Source organism: Myotis lucifugus, unplaced genomic scaffold (assembly GCF_000147115.1).
Source record: "Myotis lucifugus unplaced genomic scaffold, Myoluc2.0 scaffold_3, whole genome shotgun sequence".
In the NCBI taxonomy this organism is placed as follows: Eukaryota; Metazoa; Chordata; class Mammalia; order Chiroptera; family Vespertilionidae; genus Myotis; species Myotis lucifugus.
This window is the reverse complement of record NW_005871051.1, coordinates 18,206,849-18,233,222: the sequence shown is the minus strand read 5'-3', so window position 1 is coordinate 18,233,222 and position 26,374 is coordinate 18,206,849. Positions and strand designations below refer to the sequence as shown.

Below are 26,374 nucleotides of genomic sequence, written 5' to 3'. Positions count from 1 at the left end.
TCCATGAGAGAGAAACATCCATCAGCTGCCTCCTGCACACCCCCTACTGGGGATGTGCCCGCAACCAAGGTACATGCCCCTGACCGGAATCAAACCTGGGACTCTTCAGTCCACAGGCTGATGCTCTAGCCACTGAGCCAAACTAGTCAGGGCTATTATTTAAGTTTTTAACAATTGAATTTAATGTTATATAGGTTTCAGGTGTACAATTCTGTAATACATCATCTGTATATTGTATTGTGTTCACCTCCCAAGTCTCTTTCTATCACCATTTATTCCCTGTATACCCTCTCCCCACCCGCCCTTCCCCTCTGGTATAAATTTTAATTTTTCAAATTATAGTTTATATTTAACACTAGGGGCCCCATGCATGAAATTCATGCATGGGTAGGGTCCCTAGGCCTGGCTGGCGATCAGGGCTGATCTGTGGGGGACCAGTGGAGCAATTGGGGGGCCCCTGCCTTGGCTGGCCTGGGGCCTGTGGGCAGCTTCTATTGAGCATCTGCCCCCTGGTGGTCAGTGCATGTCATAGTGACTGGTTGTTCGGCCATTCGGTCAATTTGCATATTAGGCTTTTATTATATAAGATTATTCTGTGCTAGTTCCAGATGTACAGCAAAGTGATTAGAAAATCATGTAATTTATAGAGTGGTCCCCTGCTGCTTCAAGTACCTACCTGGACCCATACCTATTTATCATATTACTGACTATATCTCCTATGCTGTAATCTACATCTCTGCGGCTATTCTGTAACTACCAATTTGTACTGCTTAATCCCCTTCACCTTTTTCACCCAGGCCCCAAACCTCCACCCCTGACAATTGTGTCTGTTTTCTGTATCTGTTTCTAGCTTATTTTGTTCATTAGATTCTACATACAAGTGAAACCATATGGTATTTGTCTTTCTCTGACTTATTTTGTACTACCCGATCTTAAACAGTTAGGGATTTTCCAGTTTTCTTTTTCCTAGCTTAATCGCATGTATTCAGTTCTGAGAACATTCTATTAATTAAAAATAATTTTTTTTGAGACTTGCTTGATGGTCTAACTAATTATGATCAATTTTGGTAAAATACTTCAGTCTAATTAAAACAGTATGCATACTGTTGGTTTGGAGGATAGCATTCTATTTGTCAGTTAAACTAGGTTTCTTGTGTTGTTCAACTTATGCTATATTTGCTTTTGAAATAAATATATTAAAATATTTTTAAAAATTAATCTACAACTCAGGAAAGAAATCTCATTTCATACTATGGTTTCCTATTCCACTTGTTTTTCTTACGTTTTTGATAGCAATAATTTTGTATATCTCCTCTTTCCCAGCCACTGAGTAGCAGGAATAGTGAGCAGGAAATCGTATATATGGATAGTAAGGAGGCATGCTGTGAAGGCTACCAATGTCTCTCCTTGCCCTGTTGCACCACTGAAACAGTCACAGGCCCTCTAAAACCTTGCGGGGGAAAAGCTGGAAGCAGAGGTTGGCTCTATCCCACTGAGAGCCATGACCAGGCATGGAAACAACTCTGAAGATGAGCTCTAAGTCCTGAATCTCAAGAAGAAAATTAATATTAAAGTCAGTGATAAAATCTTTCAAGTGTTACCTCTTTACATATAGAAGTCTCTCTCAGCCCTAACCGGTTTGGCTCAGTGGATAGAGCGTCAGCCTGCGGACTCAAGGGTCCCAGGTTCAATTCCGGTCGAGGGCATGTACCTTGGTTGCGGGCACATCCCCAGTGAGGGGTGTGCAGGAGGCAGCTGATCAGTGTTTCTCTCTCATTGATGTTTCTAACTCTTTATCCCTCTCCTTTCCTCTCTGTAAAAAATCAATAAAACATATTAAAAAAAAAAAAAAAGAAGTAGTCTCTCTCATACTAGTACTAAGTTCTGGCCACTACAGCCAGGAGTGAGGTTCTGTCCCAGTAAAGAGATACTTTATCAGATAAAGGGCACCACCCGTCTCCCAAACAGCTTTTATACATCAGCAAGACTCTCCCAAATGACTTATCCACAAAGGAACTATCAATGCCCTCTTGGCAGGTCAGTGTGTTTGTTCAGGTAGACACAGGGTAGACAGGGGTGTTAAGGATCATCTGACTAAAGTGCCTAGATACCTCTATACTGACAAAATAGTTTAAAGGAAAAATTATTTTTATAAAAACAGAAGCATGTTTTATTTCAATCCTGTTGAAGAAATGCAAGGGATGAAAAACACAGAATGAGGGGAGGGATCTTTTTATACACACGACATCAGGATCAACTACAAGGAATAATACCCATTTCCATCCCTCCCCTGCAACTCCTATATGGGGTCCAAGGACAGCTGAGAATAGATGGAAAAAGAATTAAGACACTATTGGCACAGTAATATGGCCAATGCACCGAAAGATGGAGAAACAATTTCTCAGGGAGCAAGGGCCTGAGCCTCAGCTGCTTCCCAGTAGAGGGGGATGAGAACACTTTGGCTCAGTAGGAAGATGTTTGGCAAAAATTAGGGTTACCCTAGCTGGACTCTTCAGATACAAACTATGGGCTGAAGGGAGTTAAGATGTCTATCCAGTCCATTCTTCTTCTCTGTTCCTCCAAGACCTCTTCTCTTCAGGCTTGAGATTATTGAGAGCTAGTTTGGTCCTCCTCTTCAGTTTGGAAGGCAGGGGATTAAGTGCTTATCCTACTCTTCCTACATCTAGGCTAGTCAATTACAACTTTCTTGGCTCTAAAGAGACAGAAGTCAACTAACAAGACTGGCTCCCTTTGTGAAAGTCGGTTTGAAAGAGCCCTTGTGTTGGCAGAACTGTCTCTGCAAAGATTTCTCTGAACTTGCCTCTTATGGACTAAACTTGTTCAGACACCTTCAATTGTGTGAGATGTGAACAGAATATACTTGGTCTCTCTCTAGAGTTGGATTAACAATCCCATCTTTCAATGGAGATGGGGACGAGAGAGCAAGAGCAGGTGTTGGTAGGAGGAAGGATTGGGATAAAGCAAGGCAGTTTACACTGGATTGTGAGTAGAGTTACCTAAAGCTCCACAGAAGGAAGTGGGGTTCTCTAACACAATATGAACAGTGAAAAAAATTTTAGTGGCAACCCTGTAATTCCCATAGATCAAAAGGGAATGTGTAAAAAAGAAAGGACTGAATGGACTAAGATAGTGGACTCAGCCATCTATCTTAAATCTGAATAAAATGAACCCAATTTGGCTAATACTATTTCAAGTACAATCATGAAGACAGATGGAGCTGCAGAAATTCACACTAAAACAAAGAAAGAATGGGATCAAATAGCCGATCATCATCTTAATTCCAGGCACCTCCCTTTAAAAAAGTCTTCCAGAAAAGATCTTTGAGGACTTGAATAGGTGAGAACCACTGCCTCCCTCAATATAATAACCTTCCAGGACAGCCTGATGAATTAAGACGTCTGTTTTAAGTTTAATTGGAGGAAAATGAGATTTGGAATAGTTAGCAGCTGAAGCCAAAAATGAGGTTAAGGTCCTGGTGGCATCCAGAACTGAGGGTAGAAGACTTGGAAAGGAAAGGGAAATAGGTGGTTGGGTTCCTGCTGTCCTTTGGCATTATCTCTTTCCCCTGCCTCCCATTCTTCCCAATAGTTCATGCAGCTATTGGCCTGCTGGAGGGGATGTTATGCCCAGACCAACTTTTTATTGAGCTTATGCAGCTAACAGATTGTAAACACTGCCAACTGACAAAGTTTTGCTGAATATTACAGCTTGTGTCCACTAAACACACCTCTCTCTCTCTGAGATTTAAACAAACAAAAACAAACAAATACCAAAGTAAACAAATACTGAGAGAGGGAATGAAGAGACACATCTTGAGTCTTCCAAGAAGGCAAAATGAAAAAACGAAACAAAAAACAAACACCACATGGCTTGGTCCCAGGCGTTCCCATGCCTAGAGTGCCGCTGCTATCACCATCATCTCCTCTCCCTGCCAGTGGCTAGGTAGAGGTGGGGGAGAAGGATCTTGGGCATGCTGCAAATACAGCATTTGCTGGTGTTGACTCCCTCCTGGGGCTGTGGTGGCAGACTGTCAGGAGCCCATTTTCTGGGAGTAGCAGAGGAAGCCCATGTCGTCAAAGCAGCCTGAGATGGCAGCTCATACACCTCAGCTGGAGTACCTTGCCCTTTTTCTCCAGTGCAGTTCAGCATTGAGGTTGTCTATTCCCAGTCGGCAATAAAACCTGAGCTGTTTTCTTCGAAGGTTCTCCCTCCCTTCCCAACTTGTGGGAGTAGTGGGAGGGGACAGGAGAGGATTACTGAGGGGGGAGGGGGATACCCCGGGGATCGGTGACCTGGCCTTCTTGCAGGTTCTTCACCAGCTGTGCAAGCCAGCGTTTCGTGGTGGTGTCATCTTTTAGCACCTGGGCAAAGGTTGTGTCCTTCAGTTGGTCAGGGAGGCACTGCCTGAGTGCTTCACGTGCCCTACATCAGAAACAAACAAACCAACCAGGGAGACCAACAAATAAAGCCACATTTGAGGGACAGGGAAGAGCCCCTTACTTAGACATAAATATACAGAATTCTGGAACCTATGGCTTTGTCAAGTTACTTTAAGAAGCCATTAACATTCTTTAAAGCTTATATGAGGTATAGGCTCAGAGACATCTTCAGAATCTGTAGCCTGCAGATTTTCACAATGATACCCCAATATAGAATTTCATGACAAAGGAAAATGGAATGAAATGGTATAATAGTTTACTTCAATTCAAACTGCTTTCTGATTTATTACAGTAAATATTGCCAATATGCTCATATCAGAAATATATGGGTTATAATAAATGAAACATTTCCAAAATCAGTACGCTAACAAGGAATATGACCCAACTCATAGTATTACAATAAACTTTAATTCTAAATTAATATAAATTTGTTTCTTTCCAAAAATTGCTTCAGTTTTATAGTTAAAACCCTTAATAAGAGATGAGCAAAAACAAAACTATGGTAGCAAAATTATCAGATGAACTTTTACATGCTTTATTTTTTTTTAAAAGTTGACCAGCAGAAAGTCAAATCTGAAAACCTCAAAAAGGTTTAACTACAGGGGTGGGCAAAAGTAGGTTAAATTACCAGACATCATTACCTAAAAGATAAATCATAAGTCAGGATACAAAATAATAACAATAAGAAGACAAATAATACAAATAAATAACAACACAAAGAATAAATTATTTTGCATATTCACAACTGTAAACCTATTTTTGCCCACCCCTGTATAAGGCAGTTTCGTTTTAAGCAAAGTTACGACTCTGTACAAGTAGAATTTCAAATAAATATAGTCAAACTTTGGTGAAAATAGGAACCACTAAGGAACAGGACAAAATGGTCAAACAAATAGTTAGGGTTTGAATAACCTCAGTGGCAAGAGTTCACATTAAATCAAGTAATTCCCATTCCTAGGAACACAGAAATCACCCCATTATGTGGTTTAGCAGAATCTGAGCAAGTGGCTTTCAGCATGAATTATGGATTTATAAAGCAAAAGGTCAAATATTTCTAAAATGCATTATACCTACAATATATGATTTCTGGCTGAAAGATTTTATAAACATAGGGAGATGAAATAATTAGCTAAAGAACTTTACAGGAATCAAGGAGAGAAATGAAAATACATCACGAGCCCTCTAAGTCCTGTTCCTTTCTTAAGATCTTTGAAAATACTATCTTTTTGACCACCTAGAGTAGCAATAGAAAGCTCAAATCACAGGAGTAATGTATTCTAAGGTTCCCAGGGAACTATTTGAACTCTTTGGAATTTTAGAGTAGGGTACTGTTATAATGGAGAAATAAAATTCTGATGGATTTTAAAAATTTATCACTTCAGATTTTAAAAGGAATTAATCAAGTTCTGTCTCAGATAAACTAAATATAGTTATATACCTTCCCTGCCCTAAAGTTATAGAAGCTATGCCATGAGATGAAGCAACCTTTCACCAGAATATTTCCCCAAAGTCCTATAAATTCTGTAAATGTTTACCTGGGATTATCTGAGAGTCGAAGGTAACATCTTACTACATGCTTCAGCAGACGGGCGGAAGGTTCTTTGGATAGCTGTAGGACCATCTTACCCTGTTTCTCCCCAAAATGGGGTGGGTAGGAAAAAAACCGCAAAACACAAAATAATCAAGAGATGAGATATCGCAAGTATGATTATACAAGGTCCCAGGGTTGTTTCTAGTTGGAATACTGAAGTTGTTCAGTATCAATTGCAAAGGGACTAAGCTGTGTGGTCAGAAGTAGTTGCAAAGAGGGTGGATAAAGGAACTCACCAAGATCATGGCAACATGGGAGAAACGCTCATATGTCTGACATATATAAGCTAAACCGGTGTCATCTAAGAGGATCTTCTGAAGGATGAATGTGGCAACCTGGAGTAAAACAAAATGAAGGAGTCCAAAACATTACTCAGATTTGTCTTCCAACAGTATTCAATCTCCCAGAAATAACCATGAATCAGAAAATGAAGCAGAGACTCTTGCATTACATACATCTTACTTGATGAGATATACATAGTAAAAAAAAAAAAAAAAAAAACAACTACAGTGGGGCCTTGACTTACAAGTTTAATTCGTTCCGAGACCGAGCTCGTTAAGGAGTTCGTTAACTCAAATTACTCTATCAACTCAATGCAAAAAATCAGCCGAGAGACGGCTGGTATCTCAAAAAACTCGTTAGTCGGGACACTCGTAAGTCAAGGCCCCACTGTATTACAATATTGAACAGTTACTATCTGTCAGAATTTTTCCTAAAGATATAAAACATGCCTTATTTTATTTTCACAATATACCTATGAGTTAGGTACCATTGTTATTCTCATTTTACATACACAAAAGAATAGATTCTGGATAATTATCAGATTCTTAAAAAAGTAGAAACTTTCTGTTACTGAATACCTACTATGTATCAGGTATAACTGATAATCAATAACTTGCCAGGTTATGGTCCCAAGTGACAAAGCTATTAAGTTGCAGAACTGATATCCAAAACTAGTTTGAATACAGAGCCTCTTCCGTTTTCCATGGGACAAGATGATTTTAGAGATGCAGCTATGCCTCATCTTTTCCAAATGAAGTAAGGCTTTTCCTATTCTTAAAAGACCTTTAAAAAATAAGATTTTTAAGCCTCCCTTTGAATACCCCCAACTTAAGCTCATTAACTCTTACATAGAAAGAATTTAGAAAATACTAGTTTAATTCAAGTCAGTTATTACAATGGTTCTCTTCTTTGCCTGCTTATCAGAATCAACTGTGGGAATTAGTTAATTTTACTGGGATATAACGTTGTGGTTAGCTCATAATGGCTCCCAAAGATATCCAGGTCCTAATCAGCAAACCCTGTGAATGCTACATAATATAGCAAAAGGAACTTTATAGATGTGATTAAGGATCTTGGGGGAGGGCGGGGGAGATTACTCATCCTGGATTATCCAGGTATGTCCTAAATGTAATCACAAGTGTTTTTTTTTTGTTTGTTTGTTTGTTTTTGGTAGTTTTTTTTAAGGGAGGGGGGGAGAGAAAAAGAAACATCGATGTGAGAGCAACCCGTAGATCAGCTACCTCCTGCTTGCCCCTTACCAGGGATTGAGCCTGCAACTGGGGCAATGTGTTGTGCCCTGACCAGGAATCAAACTGGCAACCTTTCAGTTCATGGGATGACACCCAACCAACTGAGTCACACTGGCCAGGGCATCACAGTGCTGTTACAAGAGGGAGGCAGAGGGAGATTCAACCACAGGGGAGAAGGCAGTGTGATAGAAGCAGAGAGAGATTTTAACATGCTACACTGCTGGCTTTGAAGATGGAGGAAGGGTGCATGAGTCAAGGCATGCAATTCTTGAAGATGGAAAAGGTAAAGAAAGGGACTCTCCCCTAGAGCCTCCAGAAAGAATGTTGCCCTGCTGACACCCTGACTTTCACTTGGTGAAACTGATTGACTATTTCTGGCTTCCAGACCTATAAGAGAATAAATTCGTGTTATTTTAAGCCACCAAGCTTGTAGCAATTTGTCATGGCATCAATAGCAAAGTAATACAAACATACAAAATAAAAGTGTAAAGTGTACAAAGTGCACTAATCTTAAGTGCATGGGCCAGGGCTAATTACTATACCGTTTATTTTGTGACTATAATTTATCCTTTATAAGTAAAACTGCTATAAACATTCTTGTACATGTGTTGATGTATATGAGAGCTCATTTCTTTTGTGTATATTCCTAAGAGTGGGACTGCTGGATCATGAAAAAGGCTTATGTTTATAGTAGATACTGCCACCAAATAGCTTTCCAAAATAGTTATCCTATACACCATAAAGAAGTAGCTCAAGAGCCAACACAATGTAGAATCCATTAAGTTAAAAGCACATACTGTTTTAGAAAGTTCACTTCCAGATTCCATAATGCGCAAACACAAAGGGATAATTTCTGTTGTCAATAAAAAATTGATTACTTCCTGCTCGTCTGTTTTCACCAGAGCCCCTAAAGAAAATATGGACAAAAGTATTTCAGTTGTTAGGATTTCCAATTAAAATGAACTTTGTATTGTTCATCCAAGCTAGTTGTGGAACTGAAATAACCCAGAACACAAACTGTAGTTTATATGTCATAACATCAGCTGTACCCATGTGTTTGTTTTTTTTAAAAAAAGGGGGAGGAAGAGAAGCACAGATTGACTGCTATCAGTCAGTTCTAAAAGATCAGGAACCAAGTTTGGTCCACCACAGAGTTTGCAACAGTGTAGCCATCTAAATCATTTTTTTAATCACTCTTGGTAGACAATCATATAATATCACCATCTATTCTTCATTTATTTTAGGTAAGAGAGAATTCTACATCAGTATTAAAGCACATTCCCAGATAGCAAAAAGATGGTGTCAGTCTGAATCCTACTTCACAATACACATAAACAAACATTACTTCCTGATTAATTGCCCCTCTTTCCTCAAAGAACACAAACATTTGGATATCCAAATAAGAAACACACATACACCTAGATTCTAATCCTGGTTCTACAATAGTTTACTTAAGTTTGATAATGGTACCTTCCCTTTGTAGGCCTGTTTCTTTATCTAAAAATAATAGTTGAAACAAATGATTTCTAAAATACTATTATTCTGTTGGTCTCTAAACTAACACCATTGACCAAGTGACTGACACAGTTCAGTGGTATTATCTCCATTCTGTACACAGGGAAGCAGAACCCCATGAAACAACTGAGTTTTGTATACTTGGTTCACCAGCAGCATGATGATCCTCTTTAGCTTCTACCGGTTGAAATTTCAAGCCTTTCCCTGACCCCGACTTATTTGTGGAGTTCCACTTCTTGCCTTTTGCATTTTCCATCTCAGAAAAGAAGTCGAGGTTGATAAAGAGAAAATCTTACTCTCTTGCTCCTTTTTCTTGTTTCTTAAAGTGCTTGCTTAAGATATTTAATTAAAGACCTCTCTCCTTTTCTAGTATAAGAATTTAATGCTACAAATTTCCTTCTAAGCCCTGCTTTAGTTGCATTGTATAAATTTTGATATGTTTTAATTTTTATTCAGTTTCAAGTGTTTCCTAATTTCTTTTATGTATCATTTCATTTATATTCAAACTTGCCTGATGACTCTTGAACTACACTACAGTAAAACCTCGATTTTGCGGACCTTAATTTAACGAATTTGGGATTTAATGGACAAAATTTCTGGCACGTATGTCATATATGAAAATTAACATCCTGTTAATTTTAAAATGCTTTTAACCAAAATTTGCTTATAATTAAATTAACAGATTACTTTTTGTTATTAGTTCACTGTTATTTTGTTGTTGTTGTTGTTAATCCTCACCAGAGGATATTTTTCTCATTGGGGAGAGGGAGAGGGGGAGGCGGAGCGGGAAAGGGAGGGGAAGAGAGAGAGAGAGAGGAACATTGATGTGAGAGAGACACTTTGACTGGTTGCTTCCCATATACAACCTGACAGGGGGTGGGGAGCAAACCTGAAACCCAGGTACGTGCCCTTGACCAAGAATCAAACCCAAGACCCTTGGGAGGGCAGGCCAATGCTGTAACTACACACTGGCCAAGGCAATTCACCGTTATTTATTTCCTTTTTGTTTTTATTGATTTCAGAGAGGAAGGGAGAGGGAGAGAAAGACATAGAAACATCAATGGTGAGAGAAAATCATTGATTGGCTGCCTCCTACATGCCCCTCACTGGGGATCGAGCCCACAACCTGGGCATGTGCCCTGACCGGAAACAAAACGTGACCTCCTGGTTCATAGGTCAACATTCAACCACTGATCGATACCGGCTGGGCAATTCACTGTTATTTTGACAAATTTTAGGGAATAGGCCATATGTTAGAAAAAACACTATAGTAATTTCATCGACATAAATAAATACTACATCTACAATTATAGTCTACATATTTAAATCTAAGAGTTACCCCATGTAAACAATGTTCAATGAATGACTAGTATGTGATCATACCACATTGATGATGCTTGGTAATTGGTTCTTTGTTGTGTGGCATGACTTTCTGCAGCAGTTTTAACTCGTGTGGAGGATGTTACGATGTGTGCTAAGCCATGCTCCAGCCATGTGCATTTGTTTACATATAGTGACTGGTGAATGCATGCATTTACTAGACTAATTCAGTATAAATTTAAAATTACCATTATACACCTAGAAATATTTTTTGTAAAATTAAACTTCTCAAACATACTTAATTACATAAACATGTCTACATAAGTAAAAACAGGTAAACTATTTGTCAACTTTTTAACATACGCATTTGGAAAACCTACTTTATTATATAACAAACTTTCAGCTTTAACGGATACCACCTCACTCAAATTAGTCCGTTATATCAAGGTTTTACTGTATAAGCAAAAAATTTAGGTCCAAATGTTCACCTTCAATTGACTTGGAGAAACTGAGTTTCAGAAAAGATACGCAACCATGAACAATTGGCTTAATGTTGTCCAAGTATTTTATTCATCCTCCACTGTTATCTTTATCTTACCATCTCATAAATATACCATCCAACATCAACAGTAAAAAAAGCAGACAATAGAAATAGGATGATTTAAATCAGATTTAAAATATAAATGTTTTCTTTTGGCTGAAATCATGTTATCTTAAATCCTACATGACAAATTTATATAGCAATTTATATAGCTTTAAAGCAGAAAAGAATATATTGGAAAAAAAGTTACTAATTAGAGTGCCACCCAGAAGATGTAAAAAACAATTACATTCATCTGGAGTAAATGAAGTAATAGTTACTCCTTAAAAGCATAATAAAATGTCAGAAATATGTCTTAGAAATACCAAACTTTTAAATTATACTTCCTGATTCATGGTTTAAAACCATAGGCATGTGAACACAGGTTGAACATAAAAATAACCTAATAAAACAAAATTTGAATAATCAATGTCCTTATGGTTTGATTGGTATGTAAGCAAAAACTATAAGAAGACACTAAAAACAGAAAGGGTAATTGAGAAAGAAACTTTCTTGAGTGTGTTTACATTTCCCAAACCCAAAAGTAGTTCTTTACTACCCAGGAGGCTGAGATCTGAAATTGCTATCTGAAATAGCTATATATTATAGGAGCTATATTACTTTCTTGAATAAAATGTATTTTAGATACATTTCCCATAGTAAATGTATATGGAAGCATTAGCTCGAGCATGCAAAAATTGAACTAGGTGAAATAGAAGGTAAACCTTTCGAGTTAAGAAAGAACAGGTTAGAGGTGAGAAAGACAAACAACAAACTCAAATTCTTATTCCTAGAATTATACTTTTTATTTGTTGACTGAAGTACTTTACTCTCCCAATTCTAGCAAATGTTTCTACATATACACTGAATTTAATCCCAAATGTTGGGCCTTATTAACAACACCCCGAATGGTACTTGAGAAGAGCCATCATGGTCGATACTCATTACTAAAAACATTCTAAATCTCAAAGACAAAAACAATTAGTGAACTAGAAAACAGCAGACAAAGCACTCAAGTTAAGACCACTATTATAAATCAGGACTTCAGGCTTGCAGAACAACCCTTATGACTCACCAATAACTCCAAGACTGGTTAGCCGAAGATATTCAAAGGGGCGCGTTTTGCTGACAGTGTGTAAAAAGGGGTACAAAAAAAGTGGAATGTGTGCTGCAAGAAATGCTGACCTGGAAGAAATAATCATAAGGAGCCCAGAATTAATTTCTAAGGATTCTAAACATTCAAATTTCCAGATGGTTAATTCTGTAAGGTCTTTAACATTGACTGACCGAGGTATCTTTAGGAAAGACTGTTATTAGACCAGTGGTTCTCAATGGGGGTGATGTTGCACCCCCAGGGACATGTGGCAACGTCTGAAGATATTTTTGGTTGTCACAACTGAGGTGGTGCTGTTGGCATCCAGTAGACAGAGGCCAGGGATGCTGCTGAACATCCTACAATACACAGGACAGCCCTCTCCCCTCCCCATCCCCTCTCCTCCCACCACAGACACTTATCCAGCTCAAAACATCAATGGTGTCAAGATTTAAAAACCCTCGTCTAGGCCAATGGTTAAGAGAATACATAATTTTCCCTCTTATCAGTACCAAGTACTTAAGAAATATCTAACTGCAGATTGTAAAATACTAGACCATAAAATGCAATCAAGTGCCCAAGAGATTCTCCTAGATGCCTTCTCTCACCTAAGTTATGGCTGAATAACAATATTCACAGGTATAGTCAGACAAAACCTTATAAACCAAGACAACAAAGCAGCCATTTCAGGTTTATTTGCTATGCTTAAATGCATACTCTTCTCTTTTTATTAGAGAAATTCCAGATACACTAAATATTCTAAAAACATTTTAATTTGCAACTTATGTCAGGCAACTAATATGGAATCAATCTATTACTTTACAGTATTTATAGTTAAACCTTGTAGGAGAGCTAACACACAAAACTTTAAAAAAAATTATTATAATTTATTTTTATTGATTTCAGACAGGGAGAGGGAGATAGAAACATCAATGATGAGAGAAAATCATCAATTGGCTGCCTCTTGCAAGCCCCCTAACTGGGGATTGAGCCCGCAACCCGGGCATGTGCCTTGACCAGGAATCGAACCAGTGACTTATTGATGCATGGCTTGACCCTCAACAGCTGAGCCACACCAGCCAGGCTAGCGTTTTAGCTTTAAAAGATGAAGAATTATGGAGATGGATGGTAGTGATGGTTGAACATTGTAAGTATATTTAATACTAATGAACTATACACTTAAAAGTGGTTAAAGTGGTAAATTTTATGTTATGTATATTTTACCACACTAAAAAGAGGTTAAAAAAGTTAATTATAAAAGAACATGTTAAATAATACTATAACTGTCATCACACTAAAATTTAGTGAATAAGAGACCAGAAATTCTTCAGGATAAAATCAAAAAGTAAATGTGGATCCTGAATATCCATGCCCACGTACATGCACCCTACTGCATGCCCCTCCTTGTCATCATTCAGAAAAAGTTAAAGAGCACATTCAGTACAAAACTTCCCAAATAGACTCATTCAAAGCATTTACCTGGTTTCTGGGTGTGATGCCACACACTGCAGTAATGCCAGAGCATTGCAAACTCTGTTAGATTGGTGTGCTGTTAAGGTGGGTGGGTTGATAGATGGATAAATATTTACGATTTCCTAAAAAATGGAAACCACCAGATGAACAAAGTATAACTTGTTATAAAATTAATTCCCATGATATTAAAGCAAAGAACTTAAATATGCTCCTATCCTTTCATCAGAAATATACTTGACTGAAACTACCTGATATTTCTACATGTCTCTAGGAAGATAGCTATGGAGGCAGCTGTGGTCACTGACACTTTCTTTATATCCTGCATCTGTTGAAGCTTTCACTTGTGTGGAATTCTTACATTTATAATCCCTTTTTTTGTCAACACCCTGCTTTAAGTTACAGTGATGAGGAACCTGGCCAGAAAATGTTAGTAAATCAACCACAGTGACTCATAAAGGAGCTTGAGTTTGGTCAGATAGCAACTGCAAAAGGAGGAAGATAAGAACATGGGTATATGCAATGAATATATGTACTCTCTCTCAAAAGGTGATGATTTGTTGAATACAATTTCATTTATTTTAATTGCAAAACTTTTACATAAAAAAATATTCCAATAAGAAAGATTAGATGCTTGGCTACATGCAATAGGGACAGAATGTGAACTGACTTAACAGATCTGAAAAATTAACATAAATATTAGGTATTTCATACAGTACTTTAAAGGATGATCATTCCTAGCCTATAGCATATCAATTTATTCCCTACCAATGACCATTTTGGTCAGAAACAAATTTCAGTTATTTAATCTTTAATGTACAAGTGTTCCCACCTTTAATCTTACAACTGTCATATCTTTAACATTTTCTTTCCCCAGTATATACCTTGCAGTCTTTTTTTTTTTTTTTAAAATATATTTTATTGATTTTTTACAGAGAGGAAGGGAGAGAGATAGAGAGTTAGAAACATCGATGAGAGAGAAACATCGATCAGCTGCCTCCTGCACATCTCCCACCGGGGATGTGCCCGCAACCCAGGTACATGCCCTTGACCGGAATTGAACCTGGGACCTTTCAGTCTGCAGGCCGACGCTCTATCCACTGAGCCAAACCGGTTTCGGCACCTTGCAGTCTTTACACCTGACTTTCCACCCTCTCGCCACTGTCATGTAGAACTGTCCTGTAGTACTCCTAAAGCTGTGTTTCTCAAAGTGTAGTTGTTAGACCACCTGCATCAGAATCACCTGAGAGCAGGGGAGGTGCTTATTAAAAATACAGATTTTAATCTCAGACTAAATAAACCAAATATCTTGGGTAGGATCCAAAAATCTGCATTTTAACAAGCACCTTAAACTTTTCTACAAGATTCTTGCAAATGCCAACATTTAGAGACTCCCCCTACTAATGTCTTCAAAATCATTTGGGCAAAGGGAGAGAGTTACAAGTGTAATAAACAGGACTGAACTACAGCTCATGGATATATATACTCACCTGTAAAAGTGCTGCAATAGTACCAAACGAATGCCACAGCATGGGTGCAAGGTCAGGAACAGATTCTCGCTTCTTACTTAGCTCCAGCAAAGCATTTTCCCTTGTCTCAGGACTGGACAGCTCATTGATCCACTGATAGATTTTTTCTCTATCTACTTGAGCCAGTGCAGTAGGCACAGGCTTCAAGTGAAAACAAGAAAGTAAACAAGTGAGTTTCATTAGAATCAAACCAAATCTTACTCTGCAGTAGTGCTTTAGAGTGAATATACTTCTCATAAATATCCGGGGAGCTTTTCTAAATATACACACTTGACATAAACTAATTGAATTTGTAAAATCTAAATTGCACACACACTTTAATAATTCCATGTTTAGAAATTTATCCCATAGGTATACTTGGGCTGTACTGAAGACATACCAAGATATTTACTGTTACACTGTTTTAAAAGCAGAAAACTTAAAATAACAAATATCTATCCTTAAGAAACTGGTTTAAAATGTATGGGTACATTTTTATACAGAACTAGAAGCCCGATGCATGAAATTCATGCAAGGAGCGGCCCTTGGAGCCCTGGCTTTGTCCAGAAGGTCATCTGGAAGGACGTCCTGAAGTTCGTTCGGCTGTCTGGTCTAATTAGCATATTATGTTTTTATTATTATAGATACTATGTAGTCTTTTAAAAAAGAGACACTGTACCTCTGTATCTGTTGATACTAAATAAAAAGCCAAAAACAACAAAAAAGAGTGTAGAACGGCATATATGCTTCCATTAACATACACATATATTCTTATATATTTACATGTAACATTTCTAAAGAACACATAAGAAATTGTTAACAGTAGTTACCTCTAACTTTGGAATCCATATGGGAGACTTACTTTTCATTGTATACAATAAAACCTTTTGCATAGTTTAAACTTTTTTTATCATGTACCTATAATAGTTTTTTGTTTTTATTGATTTTTTTTTTTTGAGAAAGAGGAAGATAGAAATACTGATGAGAGATAAACATCATCGATCGGCTGCCTCCTGCACGCCCTCTATGGGGAATTGAGCCCACAACCTGGGTCGACGCTCAACCACTGAGCACACTGGCCCAGCTATAAGTTTTTGAAAGAAAAAAGTTACACCCATGACATCCATTGCTGTTCAACTCCAATAATTCCAGCATCCCTTTCTCTCTCTCTCTTTTTTAAATTTTATTTTATCAGCATCCCCTTCTGTGAAGAAGAAAACGGATGTAATTTAGAAAAGCTCTTCCTTCTAATGATTCTCCCCTTTGAGAATCATGTTAGATACTCATGTAGGAATTATATAAAGACTTAATAGAACATGCTTTCATTATTGTGCTAAAGAACCACAATATTCCCCTCAAATTGAGGATATCTATAATTCTTCACACTTGTCAAATAGCCTTATGACCTAGTTAAGTCCCTTAATTGTTCTTATCTGGAAAATAAGATGGTAGACTAGAAAAATGATTACTGTTGCTGTTTTGAAAGTCCTATCAAATTTATGTTGATTTCTGTCCCTATGTCCAATATTTTCTCATTTAATTCCTCCCAAACCATGACAAAGAAAAAGTTGGGTAGCTAGAAAGAAGGGCTCTGCACTTGCAGATGAGATCATTATGCTCAAAGGAATAAACCTGCTCAATTTACACAAATATGAAGGTGCTTTCTTGAACGGTATTACATGGCTTCTCATAGTATTTACTAGTACATTGTTCCCACTGTACCTTAATGTGATAGAATGTTGATTCACCCATCATACAGATGGAAAGATGAGGAACAAAAAGGACAACTGTTTTTGTTGAAGAATAGACTGAAGTCTCAGATGAACTTTGAGGCGTATTCACATTTACTCTACCCAAGCTAAACAATCGCCTTCTATAAATGGAAGCTTGATTCTAAGTTTTTAGCTTAATGTTTATCATTTCACTTGCTTGACAGAATGTACCACAAGGTGTTCTGCTAAATGAACTGAAACACCATGCAGCTTAAGTCTTCTTTAAATGCCTTAGAGCAGTGATTTTCAACCTTTTTCATCTCATTGAACACATAAATAATTACTAAAATTCTGTGGCACACCAAAAAATATATATATTTGTTGATCTGACAAAAAAAGGTATATTTTTGATTCATTCACACCCGACGGCTATTGTTGTGTTGGCTGTTGTCATTTTTTAAATTTAACAATCTAAGGGAAAAGAGGTTAGTGCCCTTGACTAAACAATCAGGTATTGCATGTTTTAAAATTTCTTGCGGCATACCAGTTGAAAATTGTTGCCTTAGAGTAATCTGTTAAACGCTGTTTTTTGACTCCCAGCAGTGATACTCCTCAAGGAAACAAAGGCTCCTAAAGTAACAATATGATGTAGAAAGAATAGGGTAGTTTCGCCCCTCTCTACAGCAAAAACAGAATTGTCCAAGCACTTGTCCTTTCTATTCTAGTATAGACAGGCCCTCAACTTAAAAAGTTATTTTTGGAAATGCAATTCCCATCAGAAGATAAGATATGCTTAGAGTATTACATCACCTTAAAAGCTCAGTGGAAACAAGGGCTAAAATTTTAGCTTTGGGTTTCCTGCCAAGTCTCTTGAATAACCCACAATCCAGTAATTCAAGGGGGCTTCATAGATGCTGCTCTAGCAATATAGTATCTACCCTGATTAGTCATTGCTCATTCTGGTCAACTCTCCCCAAAGTCCTGTCACCCAGACACTACCGTCAATAAACTCTATTACCCCAACTAAACCCAGCCTGTGACTTATACCCAGCATCCCTGTACCCCAATCCACCCTGGGGCACCCTAAGTGAACACCAGTCAGCATATTATGGCTTCTGAACACCATGCCCTATCCCCACATATTAATTTATATTTCCAGAGCTGATCTGACTCCAATTAGATGAATGGTGCTGGCACTCTGGGAGGCCAATGACTTGTGTCTGTCTGCTTGGGTCCCTAGGGCTATGATCACCCACTACCAGCAAAACTCCAACTTTTGAGACTATTCGTGGGAGCTGCAGACTCCCTGAGAATTTGGTTCTAAGAGAGCTAGGGATGTCAGGTGGGGATCTCAGACATTAATTTGGAGCTGTGGATTCTGTAGATCATTCTAGCAATGGGAAGGCAGTGAAGGCAGTTTGATACCAGGAAATATCTGGGGCAGGGACCCTCCTTTTCATCATCCCTATTGAATTTTGCCTCCAGCTTAATAGGAGGCATTAGTTTAAATCCCACAACCTATTTGTTATGGGATGAATATAATCATTTCTTAAAATATAAAGGGAGCTAACATATATAGTACTTACTCTGACAGGCACTGTCCTAAATAAATATGTATCATCACCACCTGCATTTTACAGATGAGAAACCTGAGGAGCACTGACTTAAAAGTTAAGTGACGAGCCAGGATTTGAATCCAAGTGGTCTGGCAACAGACTCTTAACTGCTTTGCTAATGCTGCTTCTCACCTGCCTGAAAGATTAGGTCTGATCTAAAGACGACTTTCTAAAAAACTATTTGCTGTGTCTATTTCCTAGACAATAGAGATAGGGAATATATAAAAATCTCAAACTAAAATTAAAAAGTTATTGCTATTAGTTCAGCAGAATCTGAAAACAATCAGCACCATGAACAGAGTCACTGATGTTAAGAGAAATTCTCTACTTGTTGAGATTACAAGGCACTTAATAACCATCATTTTAATGGCAGTCAGTGAAATCATTTGACATAGACCGTCGACCCTCGGACTGAAGGGTCCTGAGCTCATCGTACTTCAGTTGCAGACTCAATCCCTGGCCCCGGTCCAGGGCTGTGCAGGAGGCAACCATCAATGTTTCTCTCTCTGTCTCTTCCTCCTCCCTTCCACTCTCTCTAAAAATCAATGGAAAAATATCCTTGGGTGAGGATTAACAAAATAAAAAATAAAAAAAGAGTAGTATTATAACAGGTATGATGTGATACCCCATTGTGGTTTTGATTTGCATTTCCCTAATATTAATGATTTTGAACATCTTTTCATGTGTCTGTTGGCCCTCTGTATGGCTTCCTTGAACAATGTCTATTCAGTTCATCTACCTATTTTTATTTATTTATGAGGATATTTTTCCATTGATTTTCAGAGAGAGTAGAAGGGAGAGGGAGAGACAGAGAGACACATTGATGTAAGAGAGACACATCGATTGGTTGCCTCCTGCACACACCCAGACCAGGGCTGGGAACCTGCAACCAAGGTAAGTGCTCTTGACCGGAAATGAACCCAGGACCCTTCAGTCCATGGGCTGACACTTTATCCACTGAGCCAAAATGGCTAGGGCCATCTACCCATTTTTTAAATCAGTTGTTTCGGTTGTTGAGTTGTATGAGTTCTTTATGTATTTTGGATATTAACCCCTTATCATAAATATCATTTGCAAATAATATCTTCTCCCATTCAGTTGGTTGCCTTTTTGTTCTGTTTATGGTTCCTTTGCTGTGCAGAGGCTTTTTAGTTTTTTGTTTTGCTTCCCTTGCCTTTCTAGTCAAATTCACAAAAACTGATGTCCAAAAGCTTAATGCCTATGTTTTCTTCTATGTATTTTATTGTTTCAGGTCTTACATTCAAATCTTTAATCCACTTTGAGTTAATTTTTGTGAATGGTGTAAAATAGTGGTCTAGTTTCATTCTTTGATCTTGATAGTAAAACCCAAAATGTATCTTACTCTCTTTCTGAATCCCAAAGATCATTTAGGCATACCTCTCACAAAATTTTTAAAATCTGAAAATTGATGTCTTCTTAAAAGGGAGTGGGAAGTGAAAGAGGGGGATGAGGGAAGAGAGGGAATTGTATTGTACTTTTTTAAAAACATAGTTTCACTTAGTAATCACAACAATGTGGTTATTATCCTCGTTTTACAACTGATGAAACTATGAGTAAATGATGGTGGGCAGATTTCCTCCTCTTCCCATTCTCTATTTAAAGATCACCTCTAAAGATTCCTGATTCCATTGCTAAATCTTTTAATTTATAAGTTACTAATTATATTTCTGAGGCTGTGGCTGATATGGAATTCAGCCTAGTAGCACACACTGTCCAGCAGCAGATAAGCAAAATAATCTATGACTTACCTAACTTAAGCACATTAACAATGATAGGACACTACCACAAACACAGAGATGAACATTTCTTAAATCAACAGAAATCTATGGATCTTTTTCTTAGAAAAAAACATAACTGCAAATTGTTTTGCACATTATTTGTTTTTCACAAAATTTACACATAATTTCAGAGAACTCATGGATAGCACCCCAACCCATCCATTAACCCAGGATTAAGAACCTGTTTATCAAGTTAAAGAATAGACTTTAGTCCATCATATATCTAAGCTGACTGTCTTTACTCAGAACACCATGGGATGGGTTGGCTGTCCATTAGTGCCTTCTGATTTTTGCAGAGTCAAACAATTAAAAAAAAAAAGAAGAAGAGTAGAAAAGACCTTGATTTGCAAGTAACTACACAAGTACAAAAGTGGAATGCACACTAGACTAGAAGCCAGAACTGTCTTCAAAATACTCTTTTGCCATTTCTAGAATTGTGTCCTTTACTTTTCCAAGCTTCAGTTTTATCATTGGTAAAATGTGGGAACCATATTCAACTAGAGGCCTGGTGCACTGGGTGGGGTGGGAGGCCCTCGGGGATGTCCGACTGACGGACATCCTTAGTGCTGCCATGGAGGCGGGAGAGGCTCTCACCACCACTGTTGCGCTCACGAGCGTGAGCCTGGCTTCTGGTTGAGCAGCGCTCCCGCTCCCGCTGTGGGAGCGCACTGACTACCAGGGGGCAGCTCCTGCATTGAGTGTCTTCCCCCTGGTGGTCAGTGAGCATCATAGCAACCGCTCATTCTGCAGTTCGGTTGATTTCCATATTAGCTTTTTATTACATAGGATTATTCCCAAAGTCTCAGTCAGTTATAAAATCTTAGAAATTATTTAGTTATAAGTGAGAACCTAATCTAAGTGGCCCTTTAAAAATAATAATTTTTTTAAGTTATAATTTGCACACAATAAAACTTTTCAGTATTTGAGAAATCTATACACCGGAGTAACCATCACCACAATCAAGACATAGACCACTTCAATTACCACCCCTCAAAGTTTTCTAGTACTCCTTTTAATAAACCCCACCACATTCAGCCCTAGGTAACCAGAAAGCAGAAAGATATGCTTTCTGTTGCTATATATTAGGTCTGCCTTTTCTAGAAACTATTTATAGGAGGTAAATTTATTGAACATACTATGTGCCAGCCAGTCACTGTGGATCACCTCCCTTTATTCTCAAAATTCTAACAGGAAACGGTTTCAGGGAGGTTTAACATACTCAAAATTGCACAGTGAGTGTATGGCAGAATTAGTCTACTTCTCTCTAAAATCAGTGAACCCTAACTGGTTTATAGAACTGAAATCACAAATATCCTTCCAAATTGAAGAAAATGTTTCTTAAGAACACAATATAGAACTTTAATATTCTATTATGTATAATACAGCTCACTAACAGTTGGATTTGGCTAAATAGTAAGTTCAATTACATATCTAGAAACATAAAGTCATGAGAGTCTGATTTGGACTATTATCTTCCTCAACAATGTCTTCTAAGATTAGAAACAGAATCTATTGGATATAACTGTGTCTTTAGTTATATACTCACTTAATGCCAGTGGTTCTTTCCTTTTAATATGTGTGAAAAATATTTGTATTGTCAACATTTACGAGGGAATCACTCTCCTCTTTTCTGTTTAACGATTTGTATAAGAAAAACGTATTTCAAATAATTTTCTTTCTTTCAACAAAGCTTAACACAGGCAAGAGATTTAACAAAGTGAGTCACCAATGGTTAACGCCAAGTGTCACAAACACAGGTTATTGACAGTTGGTTTTCTATCTATGAAAATCTTTAACACCTAATATGAAAAGGAAAAACATATCTAGAACTTAAATAAAAAGACTCTCATTTACCCATAAATAAAAATATGATTTAGCCCCTATGATTAAAATTAAAAATTGACATTGATGGTTTTCTTAAACAGAAAATAGACAAACCTATCAATACAATTTTATGTTTAAAGGCCAAAATAACTGCTGGTTTTCCTACCAATGAATATGTAACAGAATGGAATTGGACTGAAACAGGTATTTTCCCAATTCTGGAGATGACTCAACATGTGGTTTTGGATGTCTACATAATGATGATATTCAAAAAATCTACACTTCTTAAATAATGCCAAAGGGAAATAATGAATTAGCTTAATTATCCTATCTTTATAAAATAAGGGCCAGAATGTTCTTTAAAATACCTTTTTAAAAATGGAAGTGAATAAGCAAAGAGAAATTAGGCAATCTGCTTAAATTCAACAGGAGACATGGGAGGGAGGAGATAGTGTTTGAATTAGATCCTTCAGAGTGCACAATGTTCTTTTTATCTGACAAAGGGGAGAGTGTCTGGGAGTCTAGTACAGCTTCAACAAAAAGATATAAAGTAACTAATGATGTTGCCGCTTAGGTGGAAAGTGATGGGAAAAAAAGGTTTATGGATGTTAGAATTGCCAATGGATATCAGTGAGGAAAATTTTAAAAAATGCATACCCAATGCATCTCCTAAAGGCTTACCTTTGGCTGTTTTAAATCACTAGCATAACATTCATTACAGAAGACCCACAGTATGTGAAGGTTTGTAGTTCTACTATTCTAAAGCAACCTGTGAGGTCCATAACAAAGTGATTTGTTACTCTGCGGAGGCAGGAATTGAGTCCCAAGGTTGAATCTGGGAGCAAGTCATTTCACCAGTGAGTGAACCTAGCCAACCACTGAGCACTTCGTTATTCTTATTTAATCTTTAGGTAATCCTGTGTGGTATGTGTGTCCTTATTTAATAGACTAGAGGCCCGGTGCACAAAATTTACGCACAGGTAGGGTCCTTAGGCCTGGCTGGCGATCAGGGCTGATCTGCGGGGCAACTGGGGGTCCCCGCTGGCACCCGCCTTGGCTGGCCTGGGGCCTGCGGGCAGCTCTGAGCGTCTGCCCCCTGGTGGTCAGTGCACGTCATAGCAACCAGTCGTTCCGCCGTTCGGTCAATTTTCATATTAGGCTTTTATATATAGGATGTGAGACAGAAATTACTTTCTATGGTGGCAATAATGAAGATGTTAGGATGTATTCTGTAAAGAATGACAAGTCTAGCCCTAGCTGGTTTGGCTCAGTGACTAGAGCATTGGCCTGAGGACTGAAGAGTTCTGGGTTCGATTCCAACCCAAGGGCACATGCCTGGGTTGTGGGCTCGATCTCCTATAGGGGGCATGCAGGAGGCAGTTGATCAATGATTCTCTCTCATCATTGATGTTTCTCTCTCTCTCTCTCTCTGAAATCAATAACAATATATTAAAAAAAAAAGATAAGGTTCCAATTTCATTCTTTAAAAAAAAAAAAATGACAAATCTACTACACCATACATTTTTAGCGTAATAAAATACCACTCAAGAGTGAAAATTTAAGATACTTCCAAAATTATCTCAAATTCTCCCTTTTGTGAATGACATTCTGCATTCACATGTGACTACATTCTCCTTTGATAGTAATGTCTCCCCATGAGTGATGATTTACCTGTTATATTAAAAAGAGATAAACGTTAACACAAATGCAAATTTTCATCATTAGGCACAAAGTAAGCATTTTCTCAAGTGGCTTTAGATTATTGCAAGCACTATTGCATGTATTACAGTAGCTAGTGACAAATACCATTACTGTTCCTTTACCCAGAGCAAAATAATCAGAATAACAAGCAGCTTGTCTAATGGAAGGCATAGAGAATTGGGAAAGAGGCCACTCAACTTTTCTATGCTTCCACCTCCTGACTAACCAAATATTCTAGTGAATGAGTGGTACAAAGGAACTTGTCAGCACTTTTGTGTGGTCTAATCAGCATAACAGGTGAAACTGTACCTAAAAGTTCAAATTTTAAATAAATGCAAGATATTGTAAATTTAATTGGAAAAACATCAATTCAGTACTTATTTTAAGTAATGAAACACAGCTTTAATGGCTGTTCAAAAGAAGCATTAGGGAGCAAATGAAAATAAAAGTGAATAGGTATAGAGTTTGGGGAGGCACAGGGAGAAGAGCAGCTTGGTATCAAAGTGTGGAGAAGACACAATCAGATTTTGAGAGATGGACAGACAAGCCAACCTTATTAGAATCCCTTATTTAACTTGCCCCTCCCCTACCAGCAGCAACCTCATCTTGACTTGCTTCTTCTAAATTATACATGCAATTTGGGAGAAGAAAAAAATTGGGAAACTGCAAATACCAATTGAGACATATAAAAGGTACCTCTCCACTTTGAATAGTTACAATGGATGTGAGGGCGATCTGGCTGCGACATCTGTCACCCCATTGATAGCCAGGGTTGAATAGTTACAAACACTTAGACACATGGTGTCTGGAGGCAGAGATGCCACTGGCTCTGGAAATGACAGTTTTCCACAGCCCAATCACACTTAAGCTCACTTTTTATATTTAAAGTTAAGGTGATTTGTTTGGTTCTCTATTTGGTACTTGTCATTTTGCCGAATAATGCAGTTTCCATATGTTACCCTCTCCTAAATCACTTCATCTTGGTGAAACAGAAAAAGTGGGATGGGCATTTAGAAGAGCGTGCTCAGATCACATGGTCCTGTGTTCCCCTCATGGCTAAGCGCTCTCAGTAGCCACCTCCCTCATTCAGCAAAGTATCTGAGCCCTTACTTTCTGCCAGGAACAAGGGTAACCATGTACACAGGGCCCACACTATACCCGTCTCTGTCCTCAAGAGGGAGACCGACAAAACAAGGGAATGAATACAAAAATTACAAAGCGGAATCCATGCTGTAAAGGTACTTTAATAAAGTCAAGTCGAGGGTTACAGAACTACTTTAAAAAGAATGGGAAGGGAAGGCCAATTCTAGGGAGGTTTAGGCAGAGACCTGAGGGAAGAGGAGCCACTTTAGCCCACATGGTGTGTGTGCGTGCACATAAGGGATGGGAGTAGGACGAGTGTTCCAAGAACAGAGATCAGAAAGCGCCCCTTGGATGGAAAAGCGCACTGGAAGGGAGGGTAGAAGGGATGCAACGGCGGCCAGTGTTACTGGAGCCTACCGAGCAAGTGACATAAAACGAGACTGCAAACGTGGGTCAAGACAAGGGAGGGCTTTGTATGTCATGGCAAGGAGTCTGGACTTTATCTTAATGCAATCGGAAGCCATAGGATTACTTCAGACAGGTGAACTGCAGGCCCCGTTTTGTCAAAAAACTACACTGATAAAATGAGATGTGTGGGAAAATATTTTAAGCGCAGAGAACCGTAAGTCACATATGAGCCCGGGTCTGAGCGTTGCTTCGGTAAAGCATGTTGTTTGGGTCAGAAGCCCTTTCCTTCCCGCCGTGCTGTGCCTAGGCAGGGAGTCCCGAGGGCCCCGGGCCCTGTCAGGTTGCTCACGGAATTCTCTTCATCCCCACCGGCGCCCAGCACGCAACCGCCACCCCAAACTGTCGGTCAGCGCAATGAATGGCCGGTCCCGGCCGCGAGACCGGCGCTCCGGGCGCGGGACCAGGCCCCGAGGCCGGAGAAGAACGCGAAACGCCACGCAAGAGGCCACGAGAGCCGGCCGGCGAGCAAAGTGAGGGCGGGCTCCACCACGGCCAAGGCGCGGCGAGGAGGAGGGCCGGGACCTCGGCGGGGAGAGGGCAGGAGGCGCTGGACTCCGGGCTCGACACAGGGACCTAGGAGGAGGCCGAAACGCAGGGCTAGGAGAGAGAGAGGTTCTGGGCCTAGGCCGGGCGGCCCAGTCACTTACCGCAGCCGTCGCCAGACTGTGCATGTTGGGAGTGGCAGCCGCTCTACGCCTACCGCCGAACGCTCCCGACCCACGTCCCCACTTCAGCACTGAAGCCGCCCAAGATGATGAACCGCCGCAGCCGCCATCCGCCTTTGGCTCGCTCCGCCCCTTCGCAGCCCTATGACCTTTCACCCCTGACCCCTTCTGAACAACTTATTCCCACCTCCTAGCTCTCAGCAAAGTATGTCCTTTGCCTCTTAAGATTCAGGACCTTAAGGACATCTGCCACCTACTTGTCCCCGCATCCCCTGGGAGGTACCCCGAGAGAGGGGCGTGAACTCCCACCCTACTCCGGAGGCCAGTGAAGGGCGGGAAAAAAGTCCTGGGAGGACAAGTAGTGCGCATGCCCCACTAGGCCGACTAAGACGAAATGAGGGGAAGTCGCAAGTGAGTGAAGTGGCCATGCGCATGCG

At 39.0% G+C, this 26,374-nt stretch overlaps 1 protein-coding gene and 1 non-coding gene across 3 annotated transcripts; one reads left to right on the top strand and one right to left on the bottom strand.

Annotated features, from left to right (window-relative positions):
• Positions 1-2,143: 2,143 nt before the first annotated feature.
• Positions 2,144-26,308, bottom strand: CNOT9 (CCR4-NOT transcription complex subunit 9). Of its 2 annotated transcripts, none has more exons than XM_006082516.3 (8): positions 25,920-26,306; positions 15,052-15,231; positions 13,571-13,686; positions 12,074-12,183; positions 8,381-8,490; positions 6,288-6,386; positions 5,996-6,087; positions 2,144-4,443 (listed from the first exon to the last, which is right to left on the bottom strand). In XM_006082516.3, the coding sequence occupies exons 1-8, from the start codon at positions 25,941-25,943 to the stop codon at positions 4,275-4,277; spliced, it is 900 nt and encodes a 299-aa protein (XP_006082578.1). In that variant the 5' UTR covers positions 25,944-26,306; the 3' UTR covers positions 2,144-4,274. The 2 variants fall into 2 exon arrangements, with proteins under 2 accessions (XP_006082578.1, XP_023616995.1); XM_023761227.1 differs by lacking the exon at positions 2,144-4,443 and adding an exon at positions 4,999-5,101 and having other exon boundaries at positions 25,920-26,308.
• LOC111828164 lies at positions 20,370-20,504 on the top strand. Its single transcript, XR_002831953.1, has one exon. It is a non-coding gene; the product is annotated as a small nucleolar RNA SNORA79 (small nucleolar RNA).
• Positions 26,309-26,374: the final 66 nt, after the last annotated feature.